This window comes from Callorhinus ursinus, unplaced genomic scaffold (assembly GCF_003265705.2).
Source record: "Callorhinus ursinus isolate GAN/ISIS: 27379988/994484 unplaced genomic scaffold, GSC_fseal_2.0 scaffold57, whole genome shotgun sequence".
In the NCBI taxonomy this organism is placed as follows: domain Eukaryota; kingdom Metazoa; phylum Chordata; class Mammalia; order Carnivora; family Otariidae; genus Callorhinus; species Callorhinus ursinus.
The window spans coordinates 961442-975398 of NW_027397119.1; the positions used below are offsets into that span (position 1 = coordinate 961442).

The 13957-nt window shown below is 34.2% G+C and overlaps 1 protein-coding gene across 4 annotated transcripts in view; it reads right to left on the minus strand.

Moving 5' to 3' along the window:
- Nucleotides 1–13957, minus strand: part of ASPM (assembly factor for spindle microtubules) — a 64343-nt gene that overhangs the window by 31765 nt on the left and 18621 nt on the right. For 2 of the 4 annotated variants that reach the window (XM_073884464.1, XM_025855220.2), the window contains exons 8-17: nt 12873–13014; nt 12187–12317; nt 11509–11684; nt 8884–9029; nt 8708–8793; nt 8022–8243; nt 6684–6891; nt 6442–6587; nt 6217–6345; nt 758–952 (exon numbers count right to left, since the gene is read on the minus strand). In XM_073884464.1, the coding sequence (XP_073740565.1) occupies nt 758–952; nt 6217–6345; nt 6442–6587; nt 6684–6891; nt 8022–8243; nt 8708–8793; nt 8884–9029; nt 11509–11684; nt 12187–12317; nt 12873–13014 (1581 nt within the window). The remainder of the gene's footprint in view (nt 1–757; nt 953–6216; nt 6346–6441; nt 6588–6683; nt 6892–8021; nt 8244–8707; nt 8794–8883; nt 9030–11508; nt 11685–12186; nt 12318–12872; nt 13015–13957) is intronic. The other 2 variants (XM_025855223.2, XM_025855221.2) reach the window with 1 other exon arrangement.

Sequence of the window (13957 nt, forward strand, 5' to 3'; positions counted from 1 at the left end):
GTGAAAAACTATCAGGCTCTACATATGTGTTCTATGCAATTTTCTATATGTAATATTTCACATTAAAAAAAGGTTCAAAAAAAGATAATTTATTAAATCAGAATCTTTCATTTATCAATAGTAGTAGCCAGACACAAAAATTTCCAAATTTATAAAATAGATAAAATTATGGGGTGAAGCTTCAATGACATTTACATAGGGTAGATTTAAATAGTACACCTCTCTGTTGTTATTAAAATAGGATCTAATAACATAAAGAATATGTCTACTATGTAAAGTAGATATGTTAAAATTTTTTTTACTATGTAGAAAACATAGGCTTTCTATAGATTATAGGTAATATTTTGTTATATGCCAACTAAATGGGCTACAGAGGAAAACGTGCACACATTTATCCCAAAATAAGTTTCCAGGACCCATAGTAGAGATTAAACAAAGAGCTTGGTTGAGTCTGCGGATATACAAAGTAAAATGGTGCAGTATGTCATCATGTCCCATGGAGCATAAACCTCTAATAAAAATCAAAGAAGACAGAACAGGTAAAGAATTAGACTTCAGAGAAAAGGAGGCATCTCCTTTTTTGAGCCTTATGCTGACTATAGTAAAGAGTTTTGGAGGTAGTAGGAAGGTATTAAATATTTGTTCAAGTACCAGAAAAATTTGAAAGCCTAAAATAAAATTGAAAACTTTGTATTTTACTTTCTTCCTTAAAAATGTCATTAAAACTTTTTAAATTCAAAATACCAGGATACTATACCTGAATAACCAATGCTGATTCATTTTGAACTTTTTCTAGTTTTTCCTTTTTTAACATTAATAATTTTCTCTGTGCTAAGAGTCTTCGCCAATATTTCTGAATGGTCAATGTTGCATTAATCTCCTTTTTCAATCGTTGTTTAGTTAGGAAAGTGATTATAGCTGATTGAATAATTCTTGCAGCTTTGTCTCGCTCCTAAAAAAAAAAAGCAAATATGAATCAAAAGCTTAATTACTTAAATTTGTAAGAAGATCATCTATTAAATATTAATCAAATTGATCCTGAAAATAAAACATCCCCCAGACTTAAGATATGCTTATCTTTGGCATATAGATACTTCCAGGAATATTTAAAGGTCTGATAGGTGGACATGCATATATATTTATATGATGGAACAAAAATTCCTAGGAATATAATCCTAAGATAAAGATCACAGACATGTTTGATTTATCACAGATCCTCAATAATCAATATAAAGGCAATTTAAATGTGGTATGTTTCTTAGATTACGGCCCAAAGAATTCATGCCTGATTTTGAAAAAAGCAGTGGGCCATATGGGGAAATAAAAAAGAAAAAAGGAGACCCTAAAATAAACAAAATGCCTTACAATGTATTGCTTTGTAACAACTTGAACAAAGGAATTTACAAAAAGGGAGAAGCAGCAAAATATCTACTTTTAGCACAGAATACATTATGGCTTTAAGGCACAGACAGTCAAGACGACAGAATAGTAGGTTACGAGAAGCGCTAGCAGGAGTGCTCGATAGCATAAGTGACCGAAGAAGAGCTACCTGCCCTGGGAGCACTACAAGCTGGTACCCTACATATCTCTATTTCTGTTACTTCTAATAATGAATTACCAGCAAAAACAACATAGGTCAAATACTTACTAGGCTTCAGAGACCATTCTAAACACTTCATGAACGCTCACACAACCATAAGAACAGATGAACAGGTACCACTTTTATGACTATGCGGAAACTGAGATAGAGAAGTCAAGCAGACTGTCAGTCCACTGGTAGGATAACCAGTACTTGAACTATGCAATCACTTTGCCACACTCTCCAAGGCCAGACTTATCATTTCAGTTATCTGATTGGAAACTAGAATATAAGTTATTCCCTTTGGTGGAAAGAACAATTTATAGCATGTCTGATAACCCTTTATGTAGCTATTCGGGACAGCACACCATCCAAGGATGGGCTCTACACAGACATTAGATTCTAATTATTAATTAATTACAATCAGGTGTTGATATCTATGGGTGGAAACTGCACAGTATGGGAACACATTCAACTATGGAAGGGATCAAACAGCCACTCTAAGAAAGGAAAAATGTAGTTAATGGATTGAAACAAATACTAAGAAATGGTGAGAGTTATATATTAGGTCACTCCTAAGTGAAAGAAGACTAGACAATTCTAAAATTGGGCTGAGGAATTACGTCCAACAAATTGATGAAGCCATCTAACATCACTGTCAGTGCCCCTGTGAAGCGTATGGCCTTTAAGACTGCAGATATCCAAATTAAAAGCATCCCCCCTCCCACCCACAATTTCAAAACATATTTCAAAGCTACAATAATGCCTGTGGTACTAGCATAAAGACAGGCATACAGACCAATGGCATAGAATAGAAAGCCCAGAAATACACCCTCATATACATGGATAAATGATCCTTGACAAGGGTGTCAAGAGCCATCAATGGGAAAAGAACAGTTTCTATAACAAATGCTGCTGGAAAAACTAGATAATCACATACAAAAGAAAGAAGCTGGACCCTTTTTTTATACCATATACATAATCAACTCCAGAAGGATTAAAGTCCTAAATGTAAGATACAAAACTATAAAACTACTTATAGAAAACATAGAGAAAAATCTCATATCTAGCAATGATTTATTGGAGGACACCAAAAGCACAAGCAACAAAAGCAAACAGACAAATGAGATTACATCAAAAACTTAAAAAAAAAATTTGTTCACGGAGGGGGAGATGAACCATGAGAGACGACAGACTCTGAAAAACAAACTGAGGGTTCTAGAGGGGAGGGGGTGGGGGAATGGGTTAGCCTGGTGATGGATATTCAAGGGGGCACGTTCTGCCTGGAGCACTGGGTGTTATGCACAAACAATGAATCATGGGACACGCCATCCAAAACTAATGATGTAATGTGTGGTGATTAACATAACAATAAAAAACTTAAAAAAAGAAGAAAGGAACCAGAATATTAAATAAATAAATAAATAAAAATTTGTTCAGCAAAGAACACAATTAACAAAGTGAAAATTTAATCTACAGAATGAGAAAAAAATATCTGCAAATCATATATCTAATAAGGGAACTTCAAGAATATATAAAGAACTCCTATAACTCAACAATAAAAAAAAAATCAAATAACCTGATCTAGAAATGGACAAAGGAATAGACATTTCTCCAAAGATGACATACAAATGGCTGACACACAAATGGAAAGATGCTCAACAACACCAATTGTCAGAGAAATGCAAATCAAAACCACAATGAGGTATCTCCGCACTATTAACAAGTATTAGCAGGGACGTGGAGAAGTTGGAATCTTTGTGCACTACTGGTGGGATTGTAAAATGCGACGCATAGTGACCAATTTGGAAAATAGTATGGCAGTTCCTCAAAAAAATTAAAAAATGAAACTACCGTGTATGATCCAGCAATCCGACTTTTGGGTATATATTCAAAAGAACTGAAAGCAGGGTCTCAAAGAGATACACCCATGTTCACAGCAGCATTATTCACAAGAACCCATAGGTGGGGATAACCTAAATGCCCACAGAAAGATGAACGGATAAACTAAATGTGCTATTTACATACAATGGAATACTATGCAGACTGAAAAATGAAGGAAATTTTTCCACATGCTACAACATGGATGAGACTTGAGGACATATGCTAAGTGAAATAATCCAGTCACAAAAGGACAAATATTGCATGATTTCACTTATGTGAGGTATCTAAAATGGTCAAATTCATAGAAATAGAAAGTAGAATGGTGGTTTCCAGGGCTAGGGGGAAGGGGAAATGGGGTTATTTAAGGAGCACAATTTCAGGTTTGCAAGTTAAAAAATTTCTGAAGATTTGTTTTATAGTAATGTGAATATATTAACACTACTGAACTGTACACTTAAAAAGAGTTAAGATGGTAAATTTTATGATGTGTTCTTTACCACAATTAAACAAAAACCGGGTTAAAAAAAAAAAAGCATTTCCTATTAGCTTAAAAAAAAAGTCAAAAGTTGCATTTGAGTCGAAAGTTCTATGGGCAAGGGGCACTCCTAGATACAGTAGGCTAAGGTAAGTTGACACTTACCTGTTTGTAGAACATCTCAATCTCAAGCCGATTAAAATGGAACAATTTTATGTGACATTAGAGAAGCTACAGATGGAAAATAGACAAATCCAAACAGGCAAATGTACTATAAAAACTAGCAACTGTTTGAAAACTTATATAAACTGATGGTAAAAATTCCAATCCTGGAAGTCACTGTTTCTTCTCTAAATTAGACTGCATGTCATTATTTTTAATTCTATACTGTTGTTAAGCCAACCTATTACAAGGTTGTTTTATTTTACCTTGCATATGGGCCACATACAGCGATTTACTTTAATTTACAGTTTATGCCTACTCTTTGACAGGAAGAACTAAAAGGTAGAATGTGTCAGGGTACCCTTGGATAATCCTGCTTCATTCATTAGGTAATTAGGCCATTAGTCAATTTTCACTTGTCACTACAAGAACTTGAGCCAGTCTATTCTCAATGGATAGTTTATATGAATCATAACAATAACATGAAAATACAACACCTGAAAAATTAGCTATCCCAAGGTAATATTTATATGTTTATTAGCTTATAATATTTCGATGAGAATATACGCGGGACCTACTGCTTAATGTTCCAAATAGCAAAAGAAAAGACGTAATTGGATGCTAGTGTAATTGTATAAGAGATGGAGCATGGTTGCCTGGAGAAAGGAGAGAACCAGTGGTCTTCAAAAAACAGGGAAATTTCTACTACCTAGATAGGAAAAATTTCTACTTCCTAAATCAGGAAAAGGGATCTCACCAGCAAAGAGCTAATAAGAAATCTTTCTAGTTTATATCTTATTAGTATAAGGTCATCTTGAGCAGAAAATAAAGCAGATTTCATTTACTACCCCCCCCAATTCTGATAAGTATCTGTTTCATGGGATTTTAAATCTCTCCATGTCATATAAACAGAATTAGTGAAATAATTTGAGGACCAGCCAGGAAAGAGTCTTTGCTGAAAACTCTCCTAAAGCAATTCTCCTATAAGCTTCCAGAAGTACAAAGTTATCCTCTAAGGAATATGTCGGCAAGGAGGCAGATTCTGAGAAGATAAGGGGCACAAGAAGGCACAAAGAATATATACGGGAGCAGAAAAGACCATTTGTGAGTATAAGCCACTGCCTAGTTCCCAAAAGTTATTACCAAGAGTTTGAGTGGGTAAGAGCAAATTATTTCAATTAGCATTATTTCCGAGTCTGATAAACTATGACAAAATACATGGTATGTTTAAGAGTTGCCAAAATGTAGTTGTTTTATAGTTATTAAGAACGTTATCATAAATGCACAGTAACTCAAAACTGAGGAGGAGTATAAGGTGGAAAGTATTTCTGAAATATCTGATAAATTTATCAAGCCTGGATGCTTATTTTGTTTGATTTTCCAAATAAGTGAATATAGGATCATTATAGGGGTAGGGAGAAAAAAGCCTTAGAATAGTCTGTTCAACTTGATCAAGGAGACCATTTCACAGATGGTTAAAAATTGCATTTTTCTCAGAATTAAAAAAAAAGCTTACAGTAACGTAAAATTTTGTACTGTTGGGGTCACAAAAGGAAACGAAAAATAACATCACTATCCCTGTGCCCAGGTCCCAAACATTTTGAGAAATAAAACAACAGAAACCAAATTCCACATTTAAACTAATAAAGGATACACTGGAAAACAGTTTCATGACAGATAAAATGAGCTGGCTAACTGAACTGCAAAATCAGACACTGACACCCAGACTCAAGGGGCACTCCAGCAGCAAGGTCAAGCCTTCCAGAACACCCCATGAAAAATTCATGGAAAACTGCTCCCAGAGATAGGTTCCACGAAGAAGAAAAGAGCTGAGTCAGGTATCCTCAGTTCATTTTTACAAATTTACAAAGGGGGTAAGTTACTCTACTTCCCGTAGAGCAAGCGAGGGCACAGTGGCTGAAGACACACCCAGTGAAGGAAGAAACATCAGGAGTTAGGGAGAAATACCCATCCCTAACTCAAAACACACACAATTATTAAAATTATGTCAATAACTTCATACATCAGTAAAATGTAAAAATCACATCGGGAATCAATCAACTGGTATTTTGTGAAGTACAATTCACATTGTAGTGTTTTCATTTTGGGGGAGTACCTGTTGGCATTTTAGATCTGTTTTTAGTTTGTATTTTCTCCAAGTTGTCTGTATAAGTCTAGCAGCTCTTGCTTCTTTACAAAGATCCAAAAGCCTTGCACAAAGAAATGACAAATAAGTGATAACCACCTAAGAGAAAACAGAAGAGATGAAAACAGAAGTTTGACAGAGAATACACATCTTACTGTCACCTTCTGAGACTGTTATTAGTTGAGAAAATCTTACCTTTTCGTCAGGAATTGTATTGGACATATCTGAATGATTAATCATAGCAGGTATTCCACCAAGGTCTCTAACTGCAGACCTAACCAATTGAAAATTTTTCTTTTCATTTTCTAGAAGTTCTTTGTATAGTTCTGAAGTGTTTTCTACTATGTAAGTAAAAAAAAGAGATTAGACAGCTCCAGTCAAAAATCTGATGTGACAAAGAAAACACTTGAAAAGTTAATCAGGCAAAAGGGACTAACCATGATCAAATGCTCTGAGAGACAAATCCAGAGAACTTCCATCAGATTCAGATGATGAATTTAACACCACCGAACCAGTTTGTGTGCATTCTACGGTTTGAGTAGTACGCTGACATATAGCATCAAAAGGCACATAGTAAGGATGGTAGTGATGGATCAGGTAACATAACACACGGCCATCTGAGAAAGACACTGTAAAATTCTCCACCTGATTGGAAATTGCAGAAAAATGATTAACTGTATTTAGACAGTAATATGGATATTAGTGGTTTTGTAGTCCATATTTCCTTTTAATAGCTATGAAAATCACATTAGTGGCTAATAGCACCTAGGATAACACCATATTTATAGCCAATTCTCAATTATAAAATACTTTCAAAAACAGAATTTGATTATTGTGCTAGGAGAAATAGGGTCTCTCAAAAAATTCATGTCCTTCCTAGAACCTCAAAATATCACATTATTTGGATATAGGGCCATTACAGGTTTAATTTTTACAGTGGAGTAGGGTAGATTCATTCTAATCCAATGTCTGGTATCCTTATATGGAGAGAGACACAGAGACAGACACACAGGAAGATGTTATGTGAGGACAGAGGCAGAGATTGGAGTAAAGTATCTATAAGCCAAGGAATGCCAAGGACTGCCAGCAACACCAGAAGTTAAGAGAAAAGGTATTGAACACATTCTCCCCTAGAGCCTTCAGTAGCTCTCTGGTATTTAGTCAAAACGGAGAAGATTATCCATATATCTGACAAATTTTCTACTAACAATATTGTTCAAGGTGTTAACAGTTTACTATATTTAGTAAACTAAACTAAACTAAACTAATGATCATTTTTCTGGCTTCATATTCTCTACCAGATATTTTATTCATTTTCACATATTTACATTTAAAGGTACACTTCATAAAGAAATACAGTATCAATCAAACAAATGATTACAAAACACTCAACTTAGATTTTTTTCTCCTCCTTGTACCCAGTGGTCAGGTTCTCTATTGTCCCCTTCTGCATGGTGAGTTTATTTGCATTTACCTTTCAGATAAGGGTGTGATCCTTAGGTGCCCCATTCTATACAAATGTCTCCTATTGAGACTCCTGACTAGGGCATTTTTTCTTTCTTAGTAATACATAAAAAGATTGTGAATTCTACAATTGTTGACAGATTAGATAAAATACAGTATGTGAAAATACCCTTACTCATTTGAGGAAAAGTTTGCTTATATATAAACTACATTATTTAAGCAATGAAATAAAATATTTTATGAATAAAGTTTGACTTTAACCAAAATGTACTTAAGAGATAGTGAGCTAAAACAAAAACAAAGAAACTTACTTTTTTATTATAGAAAGCACAAACAGCATTTACCCACTCCATCAACAGCTTTATGCTTTCACTATATTGTTCAAAGGAACCACTATTTCTTTTGTCTTTTTTCTTATTGATAATAGCATCAGAATGGCATGATCGTGCAGACATTGTTTTCTTCATATTCTGTGTGTGTTTTAAAAAGTCGATTTCTTCTTTTAACTGATCTAAATTAAGGGAAATATCCACCTGAAACACACACAAAAAAGGATAATTATCTTTATGTTTTTCATATATCATTTTTAACCCATAGAAATTAGTCACTGTCATTGCTGTCTTCTTCTTCTTCTTTTTTTTTTTTAAAGGCAAACATAGTTTATGCAGAAGTGATAGAATGCATAGTGGTTAATGTATAGTGTGTCATGTGTAAGATTTGGGGTCACACAAGCCTGGGTTCTAATCTCATTGCTGCTTCCTATCAATGCTATAACTTCTAGCTTCAGTTTCCTTACCTATGAAGCAGTGATAACACCTACCTTATAGGGGTGTTGTGAAGATTAAATTGGAATATATATAAAGCAATTGCCCCAGTTCCTGGGACAGAATAAACCCCAGTAAGGAACAGTTATTGTTAGTCTATTTGATGAAAAATGCTTTTATAAATTAATACTAAAATTTGATAAGAAGTGTAAAATTTACCAAATGTATATTACCTGAAAAGCAAATGCTATTTTCCAAAGTAATGCAAGAGTTTTTTCTCTGTGCCTATCCACAATATCCTTAGATAGGATTGTATTTCCTGTAAATGAAAAGACAATCTGTTAGCACAATATCCATACATATCAATTTTTGCTGAGAAGAAAAAGTTTTATCTTTACTCAATTTTTACCATGCTCATCATTTAATTGAATTCCTTGTGATCTAAGAATCTGAAGAACAATGTCAACATTGTGCATCTTTTGAAGACGACTTATTGCAGGAATCCTGAGTTTCTTTGAGAGATTCCAGTCCCGTGTGAGAAGTTCCATGATTCGCCTAACGATAAAGGAATTTTCAGATGACACTGGCATATAAAAACATATATGAAAAGCTCCCTGCATCAAAAGGTGGGGCTCAAACCAGACCCCAAAATATCATAAATATCCTGCCTTTACCCTCCCCACACTGAGACAGTAAGGATCTGTCAATGTATGATTGTCCTTATCATGTGAAGAAATAAACTTAACTTTCCTTTAAAAAACAAACAAAAAATGCAAGATGAACTTTGTTTAAATACAGTTATCACCCACATAAATCCCCTAATTTAAAGGATTTTAGGTGAAAAAGATCCCAAAAAACTAACTGAAAACTGTTGCTCCATAATTGGCAAATAAGTCATTTTTCATTTTAAGCCTGCGGTTTGAGGTCTATGAAGAGAATGTAAGAAAAAAAGATGAGACATACACAAATGCACACATGAACAAATTAACAGAGTTCTATAGGAAAAAAGAAAAGGAAAGGAAGGGAGAAAGTATGTTTATGGAGGGGCTACTGTATTCTACACACCAAGCAAGTACTTTCTTTTCTTATTTTAGTCCTCATAGCAAGTCCCACAATCAGGCATTATTATCCCATTTTTTTTGCAGATGAAGAAACCAAAGCCCAGAGAAATTTAGTAAACTGCCTATAGTCACACAGTTACTAACAGTCACACAGTTAATAATACAAACTAAAACTCAGATTTAACAGATTCAAAAGCCATTCTGTTATATCTGTACCAGATTATTGTAAAAATATTTGAGCACCTACCTTAAAAAGACATATTTACTACAACTTAAATTCAAACCCCTAATATCATCTAGGTCACTAGTATTTTATCTACTAGACAATAATCGATATTTCTACAGAAAAAGTGAGCCCCAATGGATTATTGTAGATAGGTAAAATTTGGTAGAATTGTTTACAGAACTAAAATTTGGCAGAACTGTTTATATAACCATAATCTCTAAAGGTTAGAAAGTCACTTAAGATCATCCCAAGCTAACCACCCAATTGACATATGAAGTATTTCTGCAACAGTAGACCAACCCGTTACCAATGGCATTAGTGGATTAACCATTCTCAAGCATTCTCAAATGACCTTGAAGATCCATGATCATTTTGCTGACACTGAAGTAAGTAGAAATCTAATATGCAAAATCAAGTCTCTTAACGAGTTAGAATTCCTGACCAACTAAAAAGCATCAGCATCCAACACTGCTAAATCCTTAGTAACTAGCCTAAAAGCCTAAAAAATGTCTTCTATTGTGGAAAATAGCACTGAACATAAAACCAATCACTGCCCCCCCTTGGAAAGTGGAGAAAGTCTAAAAATGTGAATTCCTATTGGCCAGAAAACAGATGTAGTGGTTTGGATTTATGAAATGGACAAATTAAACAAATATAAAAATAACATATGAAACATTTTCAGCAAATGCTCTAGCCTATATGGAAACTGCTCAAGTGAGAAATAGTTAGTGTAAGGTTCAAAAGACTATTACCTTGTTGTGAGAACATATAATCAGAAAAGAATGTTCATGGAAATTTAATTTAGAAGGAAGCAAGTGCCATGTATGTTGTTTTTGAAGAACTGGGGATTCATAAAGATCCAGAGATCCCTTCCTCACAATGTCAAATGTAATATAAACTGGAGAGTTTCCTAGAAACAAGACAAATGTCCCCCACGCAGATATCCTGAAAAGGCCAACTGCAGTACTGTGCTCATGTTCACTCCTTCCAAAGCAGGAACTGGTAATTCACTGGACTCATACAAAAGCCAATTTTGAGGATTTTAGTTTGTTACTGAGAAATATTATATGATTTGAAGCCAGACATCCTGAATTTATGTCCCAAAACCATGGTATAAAACTTGGTATAAAACTGTTACTTCTCATGTGTAAAACAAGGTTAATAATACTACTAGAATTGGTTCCTAGTAATAACAGTACTTATGAAACCCTGTCAACATAATGTGTTACTTAAATGTTTGAATTTTAATTAGTTCCATGCTTGTCCCAACTTCTATTCTGGGGCATCACTGGTCACTACTCACAGACCCTTGTCACTGTCAGCATGAAAAAAAAATGTGCATAGGAGACAAGGTTTCTGGACCTAAAATTGACAGCATTTTATAAAAGTGTTGCAGATACTTATTCCAATCTTTTTTACGCTAAAAAAAATTTATTGCATCACATGAAAGAGCAAGAAAGAGGGGGCACCTGAGTGGTTCAGTTGGTTAAGTGTCCAGCTCTTGATTTTGGCTCATTTCATGATCTCAGGGTTGTGGGACTGAGCCCCATATTGGGCTCTGTGCTCATCAGAGTCTGCATGAGGATTCTCTCTCTCCCTCCATCCCTCCCCCAACTCTCTCTCTCTCTAAAATTTAATAATTAAAAAAGAAAGAGCAAGAAAGACTATGTAAATACAGAAAAAAAGTGTTTTCCAGAAAATTTTAGTCTATTCCATTAAGTAAAATATTTCTATTTCTTATACTTACACAAGACGCACCCCACATTGCAAGTCTACAGCAAGATTTGTAACAGCAAAATCAAATTCATCAAATGGTGTCTGAACATGGTTAACAGGTAATCCCAATAAGCTAAGGTGACGGGAAAGGTCACCTTCACCGCTTAGGAAGTCTCGTGAAAAAGCCAGAAGAATGTTTTTACTAGTCTGTGGAGAAACAAGTTGCAGGTATTAAATCCCAAGATTATAATTTTGTTTACAATAACAACAAATTCTTATCCTGTGCGTACAGAAATGAGGTAAAATTAATGGTAGCATAACAAAAGTCAGTTTCATATCATATGGTAATAATGTACATCTATTTCCAATTTAAGGCCTTTTAAAAAATTGCTCATAATTAATAACAGACTCCAAAAATTAGAATTCATTTGATAATATGCTAAATTAGGAAAGAAATTTCCCCTCCGGTTAATTCCTCAGAGTTCTCAAATCAACAAAACTTAATAGGGTTGTGTGCTGGTGAAAGGTCAACCAATAAGTTAGGCAGGATTAGAACTACTAATAAAATGGACTAGATAGGTATTCCTATCCTATTCCACTCCAGAGTACTCTTCTTTGGGAAACTTAGAAGTTTTTAAAGAGAAAATATACAATAAAAACAAGTAAAAGTCTTAAATGTGAAATATAAAAGAGAAAATGAGAACTATACCTTGAATTCAGCATCTTTACAGAAGAGACAAGGGTCATGATCAATAAGTTTGGATATTTTGGCATAATCAAGGAAACAAACCAACAGCAATAACTTTTTCAATGTAAACTTAGACAAAGCTTCTTCATGACCTTAAGTAAAAGTACAAAAAAGCATAGCAAGTTAATCTGTGAAAGAAAAGTTTCACCTTAAAATATAACATACTAATAAAGAAAAGTAATAATAAGCACAAACAGAACACTACGTGCCTTTCTTAGTGCTTTAAATATATGAATTCATGTAATACTCATAAAACTGCATGTTTCTAATATTTCCAGCTCATGGAGGAGGAAGCACAGACACAGAGTATCCAGTGATTTAGTCTGTCTCATGCAACAAATTTTTAACGAGCACCTACTCGATGCCAGTGGCATCCTAGATGCCACATTTATAGTAACAAGCTAAAAGAAATATGACCTCCACAGGGCTTACAGCCTACTTGTGAGGAGAAGGTGGGTAGAGACAACAAAAAGGTAAAAATAATTATAGTGATGGAGGAAGTGATGGGGAGTGATGGGTGTAAAGAAAGGGAGAATATTTATACTGGATTCTCTACAAAGGTAAACTTTAAACAGAGACCAGAAAGAATAAGAAGAAGCCATTTATGCACAGTGTGGAAAGAATGCAGTGGAGGCAGAACTACTCACCATCCCTATATAGATGAGGAACGGTGGGGTGTCTATACTCAGCGGCTATATCAGGATTCCAAAGTAGGCGGTTCAGAATAAACAAAGCCAACCCCATGACATCACTGTTGTCTTCCAAAGACAGGAGTTCTCCAAAAATTGTCTGAAAAGAAATTAAAGTCAAGACTATGTGACCTTTAAGAAGCAAAAGGATACAACAAGGGGAAAGTAAACTACAATCTTCTAAGGATTTGGCAATGTTCTATTTTCTAAGTAGTATGGAAATAACATGGATATTTGCTGAACAACCTCTTTAAACTCTATATGCTTTGTGCATTCTTTAGTGTACATGGTGTACGATGAAAAAAGGCAAACGCTCAGGACTAAGATAAATTCTTAAAAATCATCTGACAAACCATATTTACATTTTAATTTTTTCCTTTAAAGAACTATCAAATGTAAGCATGTTGTTCAAATTCAATTTTAATTATCCTACTAAGTATATCATGAAGGTACAACAGAAACTTAAATATTATAAGTTTTCTAATAGTTAACGGGTAGAAACCCATCTGCAAATAATCTAAAATGATAATTTGCGAAGTTCAGATCTGTTTATAATTGATTTTTAAAAATTTTCTTATTTTTAAATAAAAATAAAAAATTTTTACAGTTAGCCACCGTATAGTACATCATTAGTTTTTGATGTAGTGTTCAATGATTCATTGATTACGTATAACATAATTGATTTAAATATGAAATTTAACATCAATATGCTTATTATTAATTATTTTTTTAAAGATTTTATTTATTTATTTGACAGAGAGAGACACAGCCAAGAGAGGGAACATAAGCAAGGGGAGTGGGAGAGGGAGAAGCAGGCTTCCCACCAAGCGGGGAGCCCAATGCAGGGCTCGATCCCAGAACCCTGGGATCATGACCTGAGCTGAAGGCAGACGCTTAACGACTGAGCCACCCAGGTGCCCCATTATTAATGATTTTTAAAGCAATTAGAAAAAAAAACCATATTAAATTATATTTTATAACCTTACATTGACCAAACGTAGAGATAAAAGCATTGAAAATATATGCCAAAATAGAAAAACTTT